The sequence below is a fragment of the Cygnus atratus genome, chromosome 8 (genome assembly GCF_013377495.2).
Source record: "Cygnus atratus isolate AKBS03 ecotype Queensland, Australia chromosome 8, CAtr_DNAZoo_HiC_assembly, whole genome shotgun sequence".
In the NCBI taxonomy this organism is placed as follows: domain Eukaryota; kingdom Metazoa; phylum Chordata; class Aves; order Anseriformes; family Anatidae; genus Cygnus; species Cygnus atratus.
Window position 1 is genome coordinate 28,761,237 of NC_066369.1, and position 21,066 is coordinate 28,782,302.

Consider the following 21,066-nt stretch of genomic DNA (forward strand, 5'->3'; position numbering starts at 1 on the left):
TCAGCATGATAAGGATCATATCTTGATTGGGGCCCAGACATACCACTGGAGGGTTCGTAATGAGTCTTGTTTTTAATGACTTGTTGTAAGGAGTTTTGAACAGTTAATGTTTGGGGATACTTTATTGTTTGTATAGGGAAAAATAGCGTACATTATATGTGTGATGCAGTAGAATAAAACTTTGCATATGGAAAGTTATTCATTGCTAACACATGGTGGATGTTTACAGAACTTTTCCGTTTAGTAAAAGGAATTGTCTGCTGATCCTAATCAGGTAATCATTAGAGCCAGGTTTCATCCTATCGGAGCAGAGGCTTTTAAGTTAAAGAACGAGACAGCTGACTTACAGGCACTTCCCGTTAGCCATGTAGTTTACCCAAGCCCCTCTCTCTGAAGATGCATGTGCTTTTCTGTTGATTATAAAGAGAACCCATGGTGCCTCCTAACCTAGATAACCTAACTGAATAAATCCTTAAACTGAATAAATCCTTACCCATATCTTTGAAGTGTTATGGCTTTGTTTCAAGAGGAACTTTCTGTGTTTCGCTTTTCAAGGTGAAAATAAAGCAACAACCAGAGCTTGTAAGGTGGGTGCAGCAGCCAACAATTTTTACTATTGTTAAAAGTTCTAAAACTACTTTTGGATGAAAATGAACTTTTCATTCACAAGCTGCCAAGGTGCTGTGATTTGTGGTCATGCAGAGGTCAGCAACTTTGAAATCTCATTACTTGAAATAGGTAGGCTTCAATTTTTGTAGTACTAAGCTGTGCTTTTAAACCTGCCAATAATCTATCTAGTGGAGATTCAAACTTCTGAAGTTAACTCTCTTCATTACCGGGTACTATGTGAATTTCTCTGTGAGTTTGAATAGCAACATTCACTGGATCGTACCTGCATCATGCATGTTTTTGTGACTTGTTATCTGAGATGTAAAAGGCGTGATAACAGGAGTCATCCCCATTAAGTTAGTGTCCTGGATGAGAGTTCAGAAAAACAGACAGAGGTGCTGGGTTTTGGACCCTTTGGGTCCTCTGAAATAACTGTGATTATTTTATGATGCAGGATCTCCCTACTCATTGCAGTGATTATTTTAAGAATTTAGTGGAGCTGTTAATTCTTAATTTTTTATTTATATATTTTTAAACATCTGCATGATAGCAGCTTTCCTCTGACAACTTTTCTGGCTACTACACCGTCTAAGCAGAATCTCGTGTTGCAGGTATCTGTGCAGCTTGTTCCAGGACTGTTTGTTTTTGAGCTCCATCTGCTGGAATTGTGTCCTGTTTCCCACATCTTCGGTGTTATTAAGCTGCCAGGTTTCACAGGAATTGTTTTAGATTTAAAAGAGAATAAAGAACAAAGGTCAGTTTGGAGGATTGCTAGCAAGTTGCTGGTCCTTTTGTTTATGGCATCAACATAAAAATTGCTTGGAGAATTCAAGGCTCAAAACACAAAGTGATTGTGAGACTGAGGAGGATAAATGTTAGTTCTGCTTTTGTTTACAGAGTTAGTTTCTAGGTATTTTATAGAGATTTAGATTAATCAGGTCAGGTCATAACCTATTCAGTTCTGTCTTACTAAAGATTTCAAAAATAGGTTATGTACTTCACTCATTTTTCTGAATTAGTTTTTTTCCCCCTAATGTCTGTTGTTACTCTGTAACTGAGAAAACTAGCAGCATTTTCAATATTTAATTAACTCTTTAAAAAGCTGTGCTTTCCCATTGTAACTCTGTTTCTACTATTTCTGAATATTTAAGGACAGAAGGGACCATGATGAACATCTAATTTGATTTCTGAAGTTCCATTGTTCCTTAACAAAAACGTACTGCAAAGAATAATGCGCAGAATTGGAAAGGAGGGCCCTGCTGTGCAAAGCCACTTTAAAACTGTTTAAGTAGTCAGAGGCTTTCATGGTAAATTATGTGATGACTTCCTACAAGTTCTCTTTGTAAGAAGCACCAGTTCTGTTCGATACACACGATAATGTATATGTGTAGAATTAGGACTGCCGCCAGTCTTTGGGTGCAGGCAGTGGTGCTGGCAGCGCATGTAATTCTAAAGAACGAGCACTTCTCTGGAATGATCCCTTCTCAAAAAGCAACCCACCTGCACTGTCCTTTTCTTTAGCTGGAAGATTAATACCACCTTCCTTCTACCAGACCCATAGCGAATGTTACTGAGGTAGATTGTGCTTTGTAATGGGTTTCTGTATACAGTAATTTCAAATATTATTTCCTTGCTGTCCGTCTGCCTGTTAGCAATATTTTGTGTTCACTTATGATCGCGATTTTATTTTTTTTTTTCAATATACCAAACTTTGCCTGAACTAGTTTAAGTTTCTTGGTATGGGTGAATCTCCAGTTTTACCGATGTCTTGGGGACGGGTTGGGAGGAAGAGATGGAGAACAGAGAAGGCACGAGGGGTAATATTAAACATACGTGTTCCCTAGGCTTCTGCATGGGACAAAACTGTCAGTCTGTTTTCCACGCAGGTTTAGAGGGATACTCTGCAGTTCATGACAGGTTCCTGTAAAACGGAAAGATAGCCAAGGCATCTCTTGGCTGTTGGGCTTTGCCATTAGGTGGGCACGCGCTGCCTTAGGCTGGTACTGAAGTGCCACGGTTTGAGGTCAGACCTGCAGAGAATCGGGCAATTCAACAACGAAGGGCTCTGCTGCTGTGCTCTGAGGTTAAAACCGGCTGGTACGCAACTCTGTGCCACTAGAATAAGTTAGATCATTACTGCTATTTCTGTAATGACAAGTAATTTGGATTTAAAAGTATTCAGCAGTAATCACGGTCAAACCCCCAGTGCAGCTCACCTCTGCTCCTGGGACAGAAGTGTGAGGCGCTTGCCGTTGTTAGCACGGACCCAAATTCTAATTAATATCTCCGTAACCCAAACATGTTGTTCTGATTAGCCGCTCTTTGCCTAGGCATTTCTGCACAGCCTGCCCTGTTTGAAACCCTGCCTTTTTCTGACTTCACTTCCTGAATCCGTTGACAACACTCACAGCCAAACAAAATACATGTTCACAATGCTGTTATTTGCAAAATATTCCCTTGTGAGTACAGCTGGGGCAACAAAAAGAGAGTTTCTTTCTGAATCTCAGAGAGCTGACTTTTCCTTATAGAAGCGAGGCGCACAATGCATTAGGCAATTTTAATCTCAAGTTAAGTAGGTGTTAAAACTTTACATTTCACCACATATAAACGCACGCATGTCTTTCGTTACAGTCATGTGTATTGATTACCGAGCCATCTAGTAATACGCGAAGAGTGCTGAATTTTAGTCTCTGCTGAAGTGAACCATGCAGCGACAGGCTCACAGCCCACCACGCTGTGTACAAAACAGACGGAGGCGACGCAAACTTTCTTTGCCTCGTCTCGGGCCTGATCCTGACACGAGGTTTAAGAAAGGATTCGTGCTCCGGTGCCCCTCGTCTCCTTGCGGCTCTGCACGTTGGCACCAAAACCCACCTTGCTCGATGGCAGCGTCTCTGCCGGGCTGGGCCGAGCCCAGCAGCCCACGTCACGCCAGCCGGCCGGTGCCCACGTAGGGAGCAGCGCTGCTCCTCGGTGACTTTGTGCCGGTGCCACGGAGCGTCGTGCTGGAGAGGGACGAGACGTAACCGCAACGCGAAGTGTCTGTGCGCGCATTAGGATGGGGTGGAGCAGACTGTCACTCAGCTGTATTTAATTAACATAGTATTTTATATAATGTATTTATTTTTTTGCGTAATTAGGTGATTAAGCAAAATGCTTGCTAGTAACATCTATTCCATAACCCAGCACTGTTGAGTTAAGCAGGCACCTTTGCAGGTAATTAATCTCCTTGCCCTGCTTATTTTGCTAGTTGGCACTTGCTAAATCCCTGTAAAACCACACCCAGCAGTGCTGTGTATTATCCCTCTGCTGTCTATTCCTACATATGGTCAAAATCAACTTACCTTCCGGGTTGCTGACATCAGCAAAATGTACTCTTGGCAAACTGCAGTATCCTCCTAGTAACCCTTTGTTTGGTTGGTGTTGTTACAAGCCTATTCCTCTGGCAGCAGCAAACAGCATCTGAACGCTCGCCTACCTTGACACTTGGGCTACGACGTGGAAGGATATCACCACCAGACAGTTAAAACATTAAAACAACGCCTCACAGGATAAAGATCATATAAAATGTGTCCCTCCGCCCCCCCAAATTAAATCAGTCAGAAGAGACAGCTCTGTGCTTCCTGTAAGGAACTGGTCTCTGGACACGCAGTAGCTGCAAGTTTCAGGGCATCATTTTGGTAACAGTGAAGGTAAACATACGCAGTTACCTAGTCATCTGGAGAAGTGACCTTAAGCAAGACTCGCTCCAGTTGAAATTATGCCTATCTGTATTTTAAGGAAAAAAAAAGACATTGACTGCCTGCTCTGAAAAGTTAATATTGTTACTTCTCTAATAATTCTTAGTATTTTCTGCCTCTCTTTTGATGGTATGTTTTTCCTCTTACCTCTTTGGCCATAAACATCATGCAGGAAAACATCTGATCTCCCCTCAAATATATACTCATGAAACGGGTACAGTGTTCTAAAAAATCTGGCACCAAAATCATTTCCCCAAAGAGTTAAGTAGTATGTTTCTAAGGTATATATTTACATCATTGTACTAAAAACCAAGTTTTTATTTAAACTATATGGGAAGTGCCAGAAAAGTTCCTCCCATGTCTTTTCATTTCCTGCCAGGCAGTTTTCCCAGCTTTCCTAGTGCTAAAACGTTTGGGACTTGCAGTAACACCTGAAGGGAAGGGATTTCAAGGTACAGAGAGTTATAAAGTTATTTACTGCTGACAACAGCATAGTCACAAATATTACCAAAGATTACCTCTTACCTTGGAAAGAACATGCAGGGATAAAGGTGACCATTTCTGCTTTTGAAGTCTAGAGGTGTTTGTTGTTGTTTTTTTAAAGAAAAAAAAAACAAACACAGCCTCTTGCCTGATCCTGCTGAGGGCATTAGTTTAATGGAAAGGCACGCAGGAGCACAAGCAGCCACTAAGAGTTGTGGAGCAGCTTCCCACACCGGCCGCCCCTCTGCGCTCTGCTTGGAGTTAGGTCAGCTGCCTCAGCTGGGCCACCGGGACACAGCAGGCGATCTGCTCAGGTTAAGATTAGTAACTACAACTTCAAGACAACTGAAAAAGTTGTATTTGTGTAGCGCCCGGGATCTGGTTCCCCCCCCTCTCCTCCTCACACGTTCTCCAGGACATGCCTGTAGTTACAGAGTAAATTTAACATAATCCCTGCCCTTTAGAGTTCAGCATAAAGGGCATTTTCCCAACTCAGGTACTGGCAAAAAAAAGTGTGAGGAGGAAATGCATTTTAAGTATTTTATTTTTTCTTAAATATAATAGAACCTTCTAGATTTTTTTTCCAGAAACAGAAACATTAAAAAAATTATACTTTATTACAAATGGTAAACTCAGAGTGCTAAAAAAAAGCCTCTTATTTACAAACAATACTGGGCAGCGCCCAAATAAACAACATAAAAATAACTTACAAAGTCATGAAGTAGTTTATTGACATTAATCAACTTTCATAAAATAAAATAAAAAAAGATATGTACATACACGATTTACTTGAAGGCAGGCAGAACAGTTCTTTTTTGTTTATCAGCCTCCCCACAAAACCTCCCTCCCACTTTTTGTTTCTTAAGGAATACTACATAAAGCAATCTACAGTTTCTATTGCAGTTTAACCTTTAATACTGAATGATCATCGAATGTTAGGTCCATGCAGGTCTTGGTCAATGTTAAACGAAGATCTGACGTCTCTGAGCAGGAACAGCACTTCTCGGAGCAGTGCTGGCTGCTTCACCAACTCGGGCTGAAGGCTTGCCAGTCTTTCCACACATGCGCTTTGCAGAGCACAGGCAGGACTCAGCCTTTCAGCTCTTACCATTAGCTTTACGCATCTGCCGCTTCGGGTCTGTCGTTGGGTTATACCACAATATCACAGTTCACGTTTTTAAGCCAGTCTCTTCAAAACGTTTGCAACTGTTGTGTGAGCATTAGCTGGCACCCGCTGTTGACATGGTTCATGACCTTCTGCTTAAGCTGTGCAACCTGTTCTCTGAGCATGTTGGCAGTGGATGCCAGCTCTGAGTTCTGGGCTTTCAAAGTTTTCACTTTTTCCTCCAACCTGGCAATCCTTTCCAACTTCCTTTTCCGGCACTTGGACGCGGCGATTCTGTTTCTCATGCGCTTTCGCTCGGCTTTGATTCTCTCCTGCGACTCCATGTCAATGGGGGACAGGGGAGGGGTCTCCCCCGGCATCTCGGGGACAGTCTGCGGCTCCTCCTTCAGAGCCTGAAGCCTGGGGTGCTGCACGGGCATCTGGGCGTTTAGGTGGTGCTGCGGCGCGTAGCCCATGCCGTTGGCGTTGTAGCTGGGCGCCGAGCTGAGCGCGTTGGGGTTGAAGTTGCTGAGGTTGGCGTAGACGGGGGGCTCGCTGTGCAGGCCGGCGTTGAAGCTGCCGCCGCCGCTGGCCATGGACGACACAGGTGCCATGCCGCCGCTGACGGGCTGGGCGGCCGAGGTGACGCTGGGCAGCGTGTTCTGGTTGTGCAGCTCGGCCAGCGCCCGGACGAAGCCCTCGGCGAAGCCCTCCTGCTCGTCCGTCACGTTCTTGGGGCAGAGGAACTGCGTGGGGGTCGGCGTGGTGGTGATCAGCCCGTTGCTCGACTGGATGATGAGGCGCTCCAGCTCGGGCGAGGCCAGCTTCAGGAGGCCCACGTCGGGCGAGGTGAGCAGCTCGGCGCTCTTGTTCCGCAGGTGCGGCTTCAGGTTGCTGCCGGGGTCCGCCAGGTTCAGCGTCATGCTCTGCTTCAGCACCTTGGCGTTATTGTATCCGTACCCGCCGCTCTCCGGCGGCGCGAAGCCGCCGTTCAGCGCGTCGTCGTAGAAGGTAGGCTCCATCTTCGCGCTCATAGAACGGGGCGCGGACGGAGCCGGGAGCCCAGCTTCTCCCGGAGCCCGCCCGACGCCCGGCCGGGCCGCCGCCGCCGCTCCTGCCGCCGCCGCCCGCCCCGGCTCCCTCACGGTCCCCTCACGGCGGCCGGCCCCGCGCTGCTGCTGCCGCCTGCCCTCCGTCCCGCCCGCCCGCGCCGCGCTCTGAGCCCGCTGGCGGCGTGCAGCCCTTGGCTTATCAGCGGCCGGCCGCCGGCTAAAAATAGCCCATGATGTCACCCCGCCGGCTCCCCATTGGCTGCCGCCGCCTCTCCCCGGGGGGGGCGGGCCCTCGGCCCCGTCGCCATGGCGACCCCCGCCCCCTAGAAGCTTCGGAGCGCGCGCCGCGGGGCACTGTGGGATGAGGTAATGCTGGCGGCCGGCGCGGGGCACTGTGGGCTGACGTAGTGCGTTTTGAATATCTGGTTAACCGCAGCCCGCCCGCGCGCCGCGCGGGTTGGACGCCGCCGGACGCCTCCTCAGCCGGAGCGTACCAACCGCACCGCCGGCACGGGGGGGGGGGCGCCGCCGCCTCCCTTCTCCCTTCTTCTCCCCTCCCTCCGCCCGCCCCGCTCGGACCCCCCGCCGGCCACGAGGGGCGTGCTGCGAGGTGCAGCCGCTCGCACCGCGGGGCCGGCATTTCCACACATACACCGCCACACCACCCCCCTCCCCCCCCCCCACGCCTCAGCAGTGGTACGGCCCCGAGGCGGCGCTGAGGGGAGGGGAGCGCTCACGTGACTTCCCCGCCGCGCCGCGGCCGCTTCCGGGCAGGGCCGGGGCGGGCACCGGGAGGCTCCGCCCCCCATCTGGGCCTGGCCGGGAGGTGGGGGGGGGAGAAGGAGGAGGAGGAGGAGGGGGGAGGAAGGGGAGCACGCATAATAAAACCTCTGAAATCCCTCAGCGCGCTGCGTGGTGTTTAACTCCTTCCTGGCGTCTAACACGGGACAAACAGATGGGTTCGCAGAAATCCCCCAAGGATTTGTGACAGGAATTTGTCACCGACGCACTGCCTGAGCGCCTCAGAGCCGCCCCTGGCTCCCCGCAGCCCCAGCGCCCCGTCTGTGAGGTGCGAGCCCGGCCCCGCTCGTGTGCCCGGAGCTCCCCGGCACAGCCCCTGACCGATCCCCCGTCAGCATCGGGCAGCGCGGGGCTGGTGTTTACCGAGGGCCCGGCTGCGCAAGGAGGAAAGTTGGGAGAAAAGGGAGGCCTGAATCTCAAGTAGTTTGCTGCACGGAGGCTTCTGAATAATGACTTTTAAATAAAAAGTTTTTTTGTTTTTTTCCTGGTTTCTGTTACGTTGGAAGCCGTGGCAAACCATTCACTTTATCTGAATCCTGTATAGATAAAGTCCCCTCAGACAAATAACCCCAATGAAAGTTATTCAATCAATTCTTGACGTACTCAATTTCTCAGACTTCTTTTTGTTTTCTCTGCGCCTCAGTTTTGTCCTAGAAAGCCATGTTCAGGAACACAGTCAGCGCACCTTTAACCACCCTAACCCCGTAACTGCCCGTATGGCCCGGCCCGTTCAGCCCCACCGGTGTCAACCCAAGTTTTTCGTTACTTCACTGAGCGCTGGACTGGGCTGGAGATAATCGCCTGAAGTCCCTTAGGTGGGGTGGTTTTTGCCCTTTTTTTCTTTAATCCCCCACCCCTTTTAGTTTTTTGCTTCCTTCCTTTTACAGAAGTGCAGTTTCAGGACTAGACATTCCAGTTTGCTGGAGACGTGTTGGTACCGAGGCCCATAGCTATGGGGGACACCCATCAGTCCACTCATTATGTTAATTGCTACTCGCTTAGAGGTTACTTGGTCGAGGCTGGCAGCAGGCAGACAGGTTGGTCATAAAGGCTGAGCGTAGCAGGAGAGCTCTGAAAGCAAAGACAAATGCTCTTTGCTGCTCCAAGGGGATTTTCTACCGTCTGATCCCAACAGGGGGACGAGTGGTGAGCAGGCTGGGATCAGGTTTTGGGTTCCCTGTCTGAGGGTCACCAAGTGCAGCAGATAGTTCGCCAGGATTTGGCCCTGTCCACTGGGGGACAGCAAGCCTTCATGGCCCTTAGCCAGGGAGCTGGGAGTTTTTGGTGACTATGCCCTGATTTATTAATCAGCTATTACTTTAGGGCTCTTATCCCCCCTTCCTGATGTCCTTAAGTAAATACTGCTTTAGTGGTATGAAGGAACACTTACCGACCCATCTATAAACTGTAGCCATTTACATGTCTCAATAAACTAACTTGTGGGTAGGGACTGGAAATTAGCCCCGTCTCTCCATTGCTGTGCGAGGCAGATGCTCTGACCAGCAGTAATGCAGATTTTGATTTATAAAGTTCTCTAATCAATCAATACAAGACTGACTGAGGCAATCAGATAATCTGAATAATTAAATGGCTTTTCAGGGACAAATTAAAATAACTTACGCATGCTACGTCCATCTAAATTATTTTTGGAGTTCAGGAATAAATAGATTGGTTGTTTTGTTTCAGGCCCGTATCAAGTGCTCTTGGCTTATTTCTAGACCATTTGGAAAAAAAAAAAGGATAAATGGTAGTTTTACTATTTTTGTATTGGAAACAGTGCTCGCAGAAGGAAAACACTTCCATGCAGTTTTTCTTTTTTTAAACTTAAATGCATTACAGCATTAGAGGAGTTTCCGCAATATTTTTATTACATAAACGATTCTCTTCATTTCTTTTTTTTTTACTCACTTCATGCTTTCAAATGTGATATCCTGCCTCGCCTCTGCACAAAGTGAGTAAGAGTGGGAATCCGTAAACCTTCTCACACTGCTTTCCACTTGCCTGAGGAATTGCTATGGAGCAGGTCTCCCTTGCTAAGGGAAGGGGGAGTTTGAGGAGTCAGAAAGAGCAAGTGTTTTTCTTTTATTTACTATATCAGAGCACAGTACAAGAAGTTGTGAGTGCGAGGGCATGAGGAGCAGAGTTTCCTTAGGGTTAAGGTGAAGGAAAAATAACTCTCAGGTGCTGGTGCTCCCAGTTCCTCCCCGGTTCCTCAAGGTGTGTTTTCGGAGCCGGTTCAAATCCACCGTCTGCAGCGCCAGAGGTGTGGCAGAGGTGCCCCGCCGGCCGCCCCCAGCTTCCGCCTTCCTCGGCCGCTCCTTCTGCTCTTTGCCCTCACTGGGGCTCGTGTGGCCAGGTGGAGATCCAGGAACGGCGTCTGGCTGCCAGCTGAGCCGAATTCAAAACGTGTATTTGAGGATTTGAGGGAGAGGTGGGAGTGTACAGGCTGGGGGAAAAAGGAGGCTCTGAGCTTCAAGTGAAGGACACCGAAACCAACTCTGTAAAACAGAAGGCTCGTCTTGAGCTGGTCTTCTCTTTGCACATGAAAAGGGCTCCTCAGAACCATAAGCACTTGTAAATGAATATCGTGTCCATCTCCTCCACCCTCCATTAGTCATCGCATAACCAAGCTATATGCGTTTAGTCCTTTTCATCTTTCTTCTTGTCAAGCCCTTTAGCCTGTCCCCCTCACCTACTCATCCCACCAATCATTTTAATTAATCTCTGAATTTCTTTGAAACTACTAGTTTGTGGAATGGAAGAAAATGAGTAGGTTAGGGAGACAAGATTGTGAATGATGGAGGTGGGGCAAAGTTAGGAGACTTTGCAAGACCTGTTGGGTTACCTCTGGGGCAGGACAGCAACGCTGACTGTAAACAGAGAGAGTGCAGAAGTAAGGGAGGAACTACTAAAAACATATATATATTTTTTCGTTTTCTTAAGAATGCTGTCTGAGCAATTCAAACAAACTTTGGATGTTTCATGTGCAGCAAAATACGAGTGAAATATTTAATGTGATTGTCTCCAGAGTGGAAAGGGTGACCTCCTGTTTACCCAATAGTTATCTATACTAGATTGCTTGGTATTATTTCTTTTTACATTCCCAGCCAGCTTTATAGAGGACTGGAGTTGTCACTGCAAGTACTCAGAAATATATTTACAAATAATTAATGAACTGTTTTTGTTATTCAAACAGCTGTGTGTATTTGCATAATTTGTGATGAAAAAAATGTCTGAATGGAAGTTAGCTACATTGTTTAGAGATGAGTCTGAAAGGGACCCTAAGGTATTGTTCCCCATGCGTTTTAGGGTGTTAAAAACCTAAATGTCACACCATTAATACCTCCGTGTTCATTCCTTCTATACCGTAGTGTACCCGGTGCTCTGAGAAATGGAGAGCTGTGCAAAGTTCCCCTCCTGTGGAGCTTACAGCCAGAAAAATCCTCTGTGCACAACCCAGGCTGGCAGGATGGCAGTTGATCCGCAGTGGGAGCCCAAAGAGTGAAGTGGGTTTGAAGGTAAGCAGTAGAGGAGGGAGGACGTGTGGCATATGGGAAGCAGACGGCTGCGCTCAGCGTTGTGGGCTGGCAGTACGAAAAAAAATTTAACATACAAATAGAAGCCTGCTAATGCTGAGTGCTGGGGAGGCAGATGAACACCTTCAAAAAGCTATTTGCTGTGTTTGAGAACAAAGATCCCACTGGAAGTATGTGTTTGTTCAGGTTCAAATTGAGGCGGTTTCACTGTGAAGAATTGAAGATGGCTTTCTGGCATTTTGATATTTTTGTAAACATGTATTAAAGTAAGCAGTGACAACAAAATGCGTTGATTTATGGTTGCCAATTGTGACTGAATGCCTGAGAATAACCAGATTTAACCACTGAGAGCCCTTGGTAGGATAGGTCAGTTTTGATTTGGGTCTCAGAACGACACAGAATGCTTGGCCTTTTAATTAATAAACAATCTGGCATCCTTTCAAAGTTGACACCTCACTCTGTCTTAGCAGCTGCTGGAACAGTAGGCTCCTGGCAACCTGGGATAGAGCAGTGCTTGCAACAGGAGAAGGAAAGGAAGCAAGTCAGCGTGAGACCAGAAATGCCTAGCGTAAAGCACCACAGAGCACAGGAATTTCCAATGAGAAATCAGGCTTTCCTTCCCAGTGCTGTGGGTTCAGGTCTGGATGTGGACAGCAAGTTTCTGAGTATCACCAGTGGTTGGTGGCCGGCAGATGTAAGGACTCTTGTCTGAATCTGAGTGATGGTTTTCACTCTGACAGTGGTAGCAATAAACAGAGAAAGCACTGAACAGTGAAAGTAGGTCCTGCAGGTTGCTCCTTCCTGGGGATTATAGTGGCAGAGCCTGTGGGGAAGTTTACAGAGTGCCTGCTCATGTCATTCAAATGGAAACATTCCCTCTGGATGACAGTCATTTGAGTTGGAGTCATGGTGTGGGAGCAGCCAGGGTTGCCAAAGAGGCAACTGTAGGGGGAAAAGGGCACGTAGGAGAAAAGGTAGGATAATACCTGAAAACACAAACACAATTAAAGACTTTGGTTTTGGAGAAGGTGCTGCTAGGCTGCTCCTTCTCCTCTGTCCTATCTGATTAGTAATAAACAACCTGATCTCTGGTCACAGCTGACATACCACACGGTGGCTGCATAGCTGCTACCAGCCAGGCCAGGCCGCCGTGTCCCCTCAGGGTGGAAACGCCCTCAGGGTCCTGTCCACAGCAGCCACTCTGTGGCTTCCCCCCTCAGGAGAAGAACCAAGCTACTTAAAACCCTCAAAACTGCAGTTTTTGCCTCTTTCATTCAGAAAAAATTACAGGCAGTTGCCGACACTGCAGTGCCTGTACCTTCCCTTGTTTCAGAGAGGAGGTGGAGAGGGAAAATTCTGTCCAGGCCTGATACTGATCCCTACCTGAGCTGTTGCTTTTTACAGTGGGTTCAGGAGCACTGCTCGCATACATGCTAGAGGAAACGCTGCATGAACAGCAGGCAGTGCACTTGGCAGACACGCTGGTCAGCTCACAGGACTGTTTACACAGTCTGTTGAGAACATATGAAACATATAAAGAGCCATAACATTTGAATATATTAGAAACAAGCTCATGAGATCAAGGAAAATTTTAAGGATAAAAGAACAATAATAAAGCAAATGCCTAAGGGCTGTGATGGCTGCTAATTGAAATTCAGCTGGTTTTTTGTTTGTTTGTTTTAGGGAGCACAACTAGAAAGACATTCCAAAACTGGCTGCATGGTATTTAGAGATCTGGGTACCAGCTGTAACGTGCACATAGTTGCAGAGACTTCTGTTCAGCTAAGAATGGGCTGCGGACTCAGGTAAGTCATGGGAGAGAGGTTAAGCACACGTGTTGTAAGAGCTAATGGTACAGCGTAGCCTTGTTCTATATAAGCATGTTTTGTGCCGATGTTCTCCAGCTATTGCGTTCCTTGCAGTCAGTATAGGAAAAGGCGTGTGGCTGGCAAATCTGCAAGCCCGGACAAAGAAGTTCTGGGTGTGGATGCTTCCAGCCTATTGCCAGGTGCTTCAAATAGGCATTTATGTCAAAGATCTGAGGTCAATTCAACGATAGCCAATTCCAGCCCTAGATGATTATATAAATATTAATAAGAAGAGCAATATATTTCACCTTTATGTTCTTGGTCTGCAAAGCATTTACCTAACCCTGTAGCAGTAGTGGTGGGGAATATATATCCCATCAAGACAACCAAAAGAATTTACAAGGTGAAGCAAAAATATGTTCACCTCTTTAATGCTGCCTGACAAGTATAATGAGAAGTAATTTTATTTTCTGTATGCCAGTAGAGAAAAACAGGAGAACCCAGTAAACTCAAATGGGATAGAACCGCAGCTTTCCCTGGTTTTGCTTCCACGCTGAATGACCTCAAGTCACTTTTGGATCTCTGTGGCTTGGTTTGCCTGCCTGTAAAATGGGTATAATGAGACCGAGGTTGTAGGAAAGCATGAAGCTCTATGTGGAAAAAAATGCCATGCGAGTGGTATGAACTACTTTTATTTCTAAAAATGCATTAAGAAAATAGGTACAGAAAAGGAATGGAATTTCGTCTGGAAGAATATCTAGGATTAACTTACTGGTATGAAGCATTTGTTACTGGCCCTGCTTGCTTTTAAGATATCAGCCATTGATGTTTTCATTGGTTCGTCAGCCTTGTAATGCATTTTGAATCTGACCCAGAACTGTGTAGAGCATACACTGGCACAGAGTTTTATGCCATTTTCACTCTCTGGTCGCTCGTGACATTTTGACCAAATATCTTCTATCTTCCTGCTGCTATGGATCTGCTTTTTATTTTATTTTTTTTTCCTTTCCCCTCCCCATTTCATTTAGAGTCTTTGCTATGAGAGGTTCTGACAATGATTTGGAGTTGTTAATGTCGGAAATGCTGTGTAGGAGGAAGTATTACATGTCAGTTTCCCAGAAGGGGATAGCTGAGGTACAGTGATCAACACCTCTCCAAAATCGCACAGTGTCTTTGAATAAAAGGTCTTGATACTTAGTCCAAAACTCTGACGAGAAGATACCATGTGAAACACAGGAACTCGTCTGAATTTTACACCCTTTGGGGAAGAGGGTGAGTGCAACAGCCACTCCCTGCTCTCATGACTGGGCATCACTGCAGAGGTGATGCTTATAGCCCCTTTGACACCTCCATCAACACATCTGCACCTAAACTTTCTTGCGTGCTTTTACGTCTCTGCTATGTTTGAAAATGCATAGCAGTGATATTTAAGGAAATCCAAGGAACAGATGTAAATCAGCACAATTTACTACGTCATTAGTTCCCCAAGTGCTTTGGGCCGGCTCTGCTGACAAAAGAGGCAGTCCTGCCCTCTTCCTGCTCCCACGCTGTCCCCTCCCTTGCGCTGACACAACCATGAGGTGAAGTGCATTGGGAAATGCATCCAGTTCAGATCTTACCCCAGCAAAAAACCTGAATGGCTGGGGAAGGAGAGATTTGCTTCTATTCAGGGTGTCGCCAGCATATGCCGGATTAAAGTCCTCGTGGAAGCACCACATTAGTGCAATTCACTGGTCTCCCTGAGAGCCAGGAACTTTGCTAGCTTGTCCCAGCAGCTCCTGGCTAAAAGAGAATTGTGCTGCAGCTGGAAACTCAATCAGGCGGCTTTCAAAGCGTTTCATTCATACGTGGTCCTCAGTTGGGTCTTAGTGCACCTTTACTACAGGCAGTGGTGCTTCATAAGCCTGTCAACGCTGCCGTCAAACAAAGGCTCGTCTCAAGACTTAGTGTTGTGTAAATAAACCTTGTGCCTAGCAGGGTGTCACCGAGTTAATGTAAAGCCTGAAGAGGGGAGGGCGTGGGAGCAGCATGCCAGCGTGAACGTTCGGTTTTCTGCGCAGGATTGCGACAGGATTGCAACAGCCCAGCCTATCTGAGCCGCTGCACGTACTGTAAACACGTCTCCGCGCTTGAATTTGATATGGGTGGTGATAGAACAATATACCTGGCTGGGAAATGGTAGTGGGCAGCGAGCTTTCGTTTGAAGGAAATTCTGCGCGCATTGCAATCGCAATTTTCTTCTTAGAGTGCTGATGCTTTCCAGGTGGCCCACGGGACAGGCAAACAGACGGTATACATGTCAGCAGTCACTAAGGGGTTAAAGTTCCAGAGTAGGGAGGGGGGACGTAGAAAATCCCATGAACATCAATAGTTGTGCTTTTATCTTTGTGGTAGCTCTGACTACGATTTTGCTTCTCACAGATCAGTGATCAGGGGACAATTGACAGCAATAACCACATGGTAAAAATACACAACTTTTCTGAACCAAACAGCATTTCATATGCAAAGCTGTCTATTAAAGCACATGCCCAGAGTGCTTTTTGAGGCCTCCTGGGAAGTTTTAGCAAAGAGCAAGCTACCTTTTAGAAAGTTTTATCAAGCAAGTGCTTTGCTGCTAGCTTCAAAATCCTCTGTTGCTTTTTCTAGAATGTTTTGTTATTTTTTCCCCCACAAAAGGTGATACAAACTATAGGAAAATCTTCAGCAGAGCTCACTGCTCCCCCCACTCCTTTTTCTCTCCCTCTCTCCTCCCCCTAATACTGGGAGCTCTCAAAAATATTTTAGTACCCTGGAGATTAAAACCAGTATCATTAATTTGTATTTGTCTTGTAATAGCTCTGACTTTCACCGCCTTGTCCTCCCCTTTATCGGGAGTACATGTGTGAGCACTCCCTCTAATGTTATTTACGCACTCACTGTCAGGTTCAATAAGCAGTTTCTTAGCAGGGCACCTCCCCACGTGAAGGAGATGTTTCCAGTTCTTGTCTGAGCTCCTGCTTCCTCCGTGTGCTGTATCTTGACAGAGCACAGCAGAGAGCAACAGAAATGAGTAGCAGGGGTGTCACTGAATCTTAGCTGATAAATGGAAATTAACTCTCAAACCTTATGAATCCACTGGCAGCTGCTTACAGGGCATTTTATAGGTGTTCCAGTTGTGCAGGTTCTGCGTAGTGCCCATTTTAAGTTTAGGTATTTTATTAATAGTCGGTCTGGAAACGTTTAAAACTGTAGTACGCCAATGAAGCTCCTCGATGATACCGAAAAGGATGTGATTATGTATTTAAAGATTCTCTGTGTAAATAGAGATATCGCTGAAGAGAATTAAGATAATTGCCCCAAAGACAAATTGGCAAGTAGCTGGGTAGAAATTAGAAATGTAACTGGTTTTATACCGTGGTTCCTAAATCTTACTGGTCGACTCTCAAGTCTAGTCAGGGCATGGCAAACCCCTTTTAACTCACAGAACCAAGGGTTTCCCCTTTGTGAATGCATATAGATAAGTAAAATTTCCCAGAGCAGAGAAACATGCTATCGAAGTGGCCAGATTTTCAGTTTTGAATTAGAAGAGATACTTTCATTTTCAGTATCTCTATTAGAGCTGCTTTTTGTAAGGCCGGGAGCGTTAACTCCTGTGTCTGAGCCAAAATTCCAACCTAAGCAGAATGTACTCATCTAAATTTCCCTTTTGGTTTCATTTGGACAAGGTATTCTTCGGTGTAGAGTTGCTGTGTACTGTTACAGCAGTTGCTGTGTTGGGAGTTTGGGAATGCGCCCGCATGGAAGAGGTTACATAAAAACTAGACCATTATAATCTCAGAGAAACCCCTGAGTGTGATGATTAAAAAGAGAAAACGATTAGGGAAAACACATCAAAGAGCCTCTGCGAGAGTCCTAAAAGGAAAAATACTGATTATATTTGTTTTGATTTTGTCTTACATGAAGTAAAAGATGTGTGGTGTGTCCTGGGTCACCACCCTAAGGGGTGTGTGCTTAAAGACAACAGAATCAGACTCCAAGACTTCGATGTGGTTTATTTTGGTTGCAGGTCTGGGAAGATAAGATATAATTGTACCATATACTTAGTGGTGCTATCAATCTGATAGATTGTACTTCCATACACCTCTGACCGTCTTACCTGCTCTCTGCCTGCTATCCTGTTTCTAGCAGGAGAACTCCTAGCTTTCTGACCTTTCAAGAAACTTTCAACTGTTATTTATTTAAACAGTCACAAAAATGTTTTTCTTCTCCCAATGTGCAATGCTCTCTGCAAGCAGACAGAAGCATGAGATGGGTAACATTGATTACTAAAGCTAGTGTGCTACTTCAGGTTCAATAAATTGTGAATCTCAGAGGCTAAAAATTGTTTAGAATTCTTTTCAAGGTCTGGGAATAAGAGTAGACATTTATCGATTGATAGCCCCGTTGTTTGCCCTCCACCAGATCCTAATACTGTTTTTTTCAGTAATGCAAGATTCATTTTTAAAAGTTTGTTAGACTTGGTCTGCCCTGGGAACCATGTTAGCAAAGGTTTGAGCTAATAAAATATGCAAAATGTGGTTTTTGGGGTATCCTTTAATGTGGAAAGGGGAAGAAAGATTTTAGTCGGTTATAGCAAATCCAGTAAGGAAACTGTTTGCTTAATGCTCTTACAGTTATTTTTTAATGTGCCTTTTCAGAGCTTTTCAGCTGGATTTAGTTCATGTGGACGGGCCCATTAACTAATGTTTTCTTCTGATACATGTTTTTCAGTTGGCACTCTGACTTAAGTAGTTACAGTCATTTTCTTTTTGGGAGACTGGTACAGTAGATCCCAGAGATCTAAAGGAAAATGAACAGGACACTGGAAAAAGTGGAATATAAAATATAATCCCAATTTAGGTAGGAATACTGCATCTGATTTTTTTTTTCCCATGAAAATATCTAGCATATATAAAATGATGTGGCAGTAAGAATATTACAGATTCTTGATATGACTTGCATACCTTTTCACTTGAGTGATGCAGCCATCCTAAGATAAAGCAAGCCAACAAAGCCTTTATACTATACTGCAAATACTGTCTGTCTTCCCAAGTACTTGTGTGTAACATAAAAACACATCCAGCGTGTGTCTGAAGATGACAGAAAAGGTGCCCCTTTGCATTCTAGCAATCCCCGTGCTTCCCTGGCTGCCTCATGTTGAGAGTCATTTGAGGATTATTTTTTTTTTCCACATTGGGAAGAACACTGACAACGGTGCATATTATTTTCCTAAATAAACAAAAACAGGTCGTAAAAAAATGCTAGGTACAGGAACATATTCCCTTTTTGCCAGTTAGGTGATACATTGATTTTGCTTATTGTGCATATTTGGCTTGGCCTTTTTAGAGCCTTCCCAAGTTTGGGTCCAAGCTGCTGAAGTTGTTGTCTTGTGTTTTATGCTTTTACGAGTATAAACAAGAGGCTGCTTGGAGTGCAGTGTTCTAGGTGAAAGATCCGTGCATTTTCCTTATATTCTTCTGCCATCTTGATTTAATGATATGGTGTAAAATCTACCTGTTTTCCTGGCTAATTTGGGACTCTGGAGAGTGACAGGTGAGTAGGCCAAATATGAGAAGCAGAATAGAGAAATGGGTGTAGGGAGCAACATTTTCATTGAGACCTTAAAGGCTGACTTTTTTCTGTGTCTGGGATGTCCTGCTCTTGTGCATTAGTCAGATTCTTTTTTGTTCAGATCAAAAGTCTAATCTTTTTTCCTTCCTTAAAAGAAAGATTAAAAAAAGTCAGGCTGTTTATATTAACATGGAACTCGATTCTTTTCATTTTGATCTGATCTTCACAAAACATCAGATATGTTTGGAAAGGTAATAGAAGAGCAATGGCAAAAGCAGCGGTGGCAAAAGCTGTTGATTTTTTGTTATTGTTTTTCTTAATATCAAAGTTAAAAATGCAGTGTTGAATTACATGCAGTAGTACTGATTCCTGTACTGTTACAGCTATATAATCTAGACTCTAGCATGGTTTATAAACACTTGGAATATAAGTAACTTATTAGGGTTAATTTTTTTTTCCCTTCGTACTCCGTCCTGCCTTTGTTATTCAGGGCACTAATGCTGCACTGATGTAAGCAGCTATCTGCTGCATTTCTCATCATTTTATTCTTCCAAGTCACAGCAACATGCTGGAGGGAAAGCCATTGTCTATAGCAAATGTTCTTAAGTCTCTTAAGGGCATCCAAAAGACCTTTATTGTTACAGAAAAAAAGACTTTTTGGTTATAGAAAGGCTGATGCTGTAAGTATTCATCCCACTAATGGTCTCATTGATTTTTGTTTACACTCTTTGCAGGTTGCATAGAGTCTCAGTTTGAGTGAGAGTTGCAGAATATATGCTGAATTCAAAAATTGCATGCATATTTTAAAGTAAAACGAAGTTTCTATATCTGTGTTTAGGATGCTTAATCGAAGTGGTGGCTCAGAAGTAGACTGGCTGTTCAGTCTCCAGTGAAGCAGATGAGAAGTGCAATCGGTAAGCACTGTTAAAAACCAGGTGCATAAGTTTGAAAATGTTGATCCAAATCACATTATTATAAGTAGTGGGGAAATGTCATGACTTACTGAGATTAAACAAAGACCTGCTTAGAATCTTGTGACTTCAGCTCATAAATGGATTTCATCACTCATTACAGCTGCATAAACAAATGCATGTGGTATATATGCATGTTTTGTTTTTGGAAGTTGTTGTTTTTAAAATCCCCTCAGAGTTTTTTTAATTGCTCCTAATGAGCCAATGTTCCCCAGTTCTGGAGCAATGCCTCATGTACCTGTGCAGCATAGCACAGTCATTGCTTTTAAGGGAATAGTTTGCCTGCTTTTCTCCATTTCTGGCAGCTGAACTGCTTTGGCAAGCAAGTTATTTTAAAGAAGAAATTTATAATATGAAACCCGGTGTCAAAGCTTTTATTTCTTTTATGAAAATAGTCCTACCCTAGTGCTCCTTTGGAGCTGTAGAAATGAAATCCCAGCCTCATCAGCAACTGGAGTAAGTCCTACACAATGGCTCAGCTCATACTGAATAAGTTTATCATGTATGTAGATATTTTTCTTTCGTTTAATGCAACTTTTCCTGTTGTCTTTGTACTTGTTTCTCCTGATGGGTCTCGTGTAAAGAATCCTAGAAACCGATGCCCTGTGATTATCCATGTGTAATTAGTATTTCACCCATGTTTTCTTCCCAATATGTTGCAAGTGGGATGTGGCAAGATTAATCAAAGTTTTGGTCTCCCTGCTGAGGTTATTACCTGAAGGCACTAATGATGGCAGTAGTTCGTGATGTAGAGCAGGTGCTTGTCATCTGTGGATTTAAAATGTGGTACAGATCAAAACTATCAAATCATTCGCATGTCTCTGGGTTAAAATTTGCTAAATTTGATTAAAAATTATACTGCTTAGCATTTTAAGCCAGACAGTTATCAAAGGTTAACTTTGAGGAACTAAGATGGCAAAATGTAGGGGTAATCCCTTGAATTCCAATTTGCTATTTCCTATTCAAAACTGGGATGCTGTGTTTATTCCTGGATGGTAGTGGCTGATTTTAATATTACTCTGTAAATGCTTTTTTAATCATATCTAAAGGAAAATAACTTTTTTTTTTTTTGCCAAAGAAAAATGTTCAAGGACGCTCCATCTTTTTGCTGCCATTTTCTAGGAAAGGTTTACAAAACAAATTCAAAAATAAATATTGGTGGGGAGAAATTGTGGTTGTTTTTTGTTGTTGTTGTTGTTATCGTTGTTTTGTTTTCCTATTTGACTCACAGCCTCCTCTTCTTCCTTGAGAAGGCTAGAGTCAGGGAAGTAGAAAGAACAATATGGGACAGTTCCTGGTCAGCGTGCTTACCCATATGTCCTGTATAGATGGATTTGTTGTGTAGTAGATTGCTTTTTATTACATGTTTTAT

General features: G+C 44.7%; 2 protein-coding genes across 3 annotated transcripts in view; one reads left to right on the forward strand and one right to left on the reverse strand.

The window, feature by feature from the left end:
- The window catches only part of FGGY (FGGY carbohydrate kinase domain containing), a 308,806-nt gene that overhangs the window by 18,132 nt on the left and 269,608 nt on the right, over positions 1-21,066 (forward strand). The window contains exons 4-6 of one of the 2 annotated variants that reach the window (XM_035538252.2): positions 11,162-11,308; positions 13,010-13,131; positions 19,562-19,637. The gene's annotated coding sequence lies outside the window, so the exon portion shown is untranslated. Of the gene's footprint in view, positions 1-11,161; positions 11,309-13,009; positions 13,132-18,686; positions 18,706-19,561; positions 19,638-21,066 lie in introns of those variants that run through there. The other variant, XM_050712118.1, reaches the window with a different exon arrangement.
- Positions 5,359-7,156, reverse strand: JUN (Jun proto-oncogene, AP-1 transcription factor subunit). The gene has a single exon (XM_035538255.1). The coding sequence runs from the start codon at positions 6,969-6,971 to the stop codon at positions 6,024-6,026; it is 948 nt and encodes a 315-aa protein (XP_035394148.1). The 5' UTR covers positions 6,972-7,156; the 3' UTR covers positions 5,359-6,023.

Bases quoted from the DNA above. Each gene is read 5' to 3' on its own strand.
- JUN (XM_035538255.1), bottom strand. From the start codon at position 6,971: ATGAGCGCGAAGATGGAGCCTACCTTCTACGACGACGCGCTGAACGGC.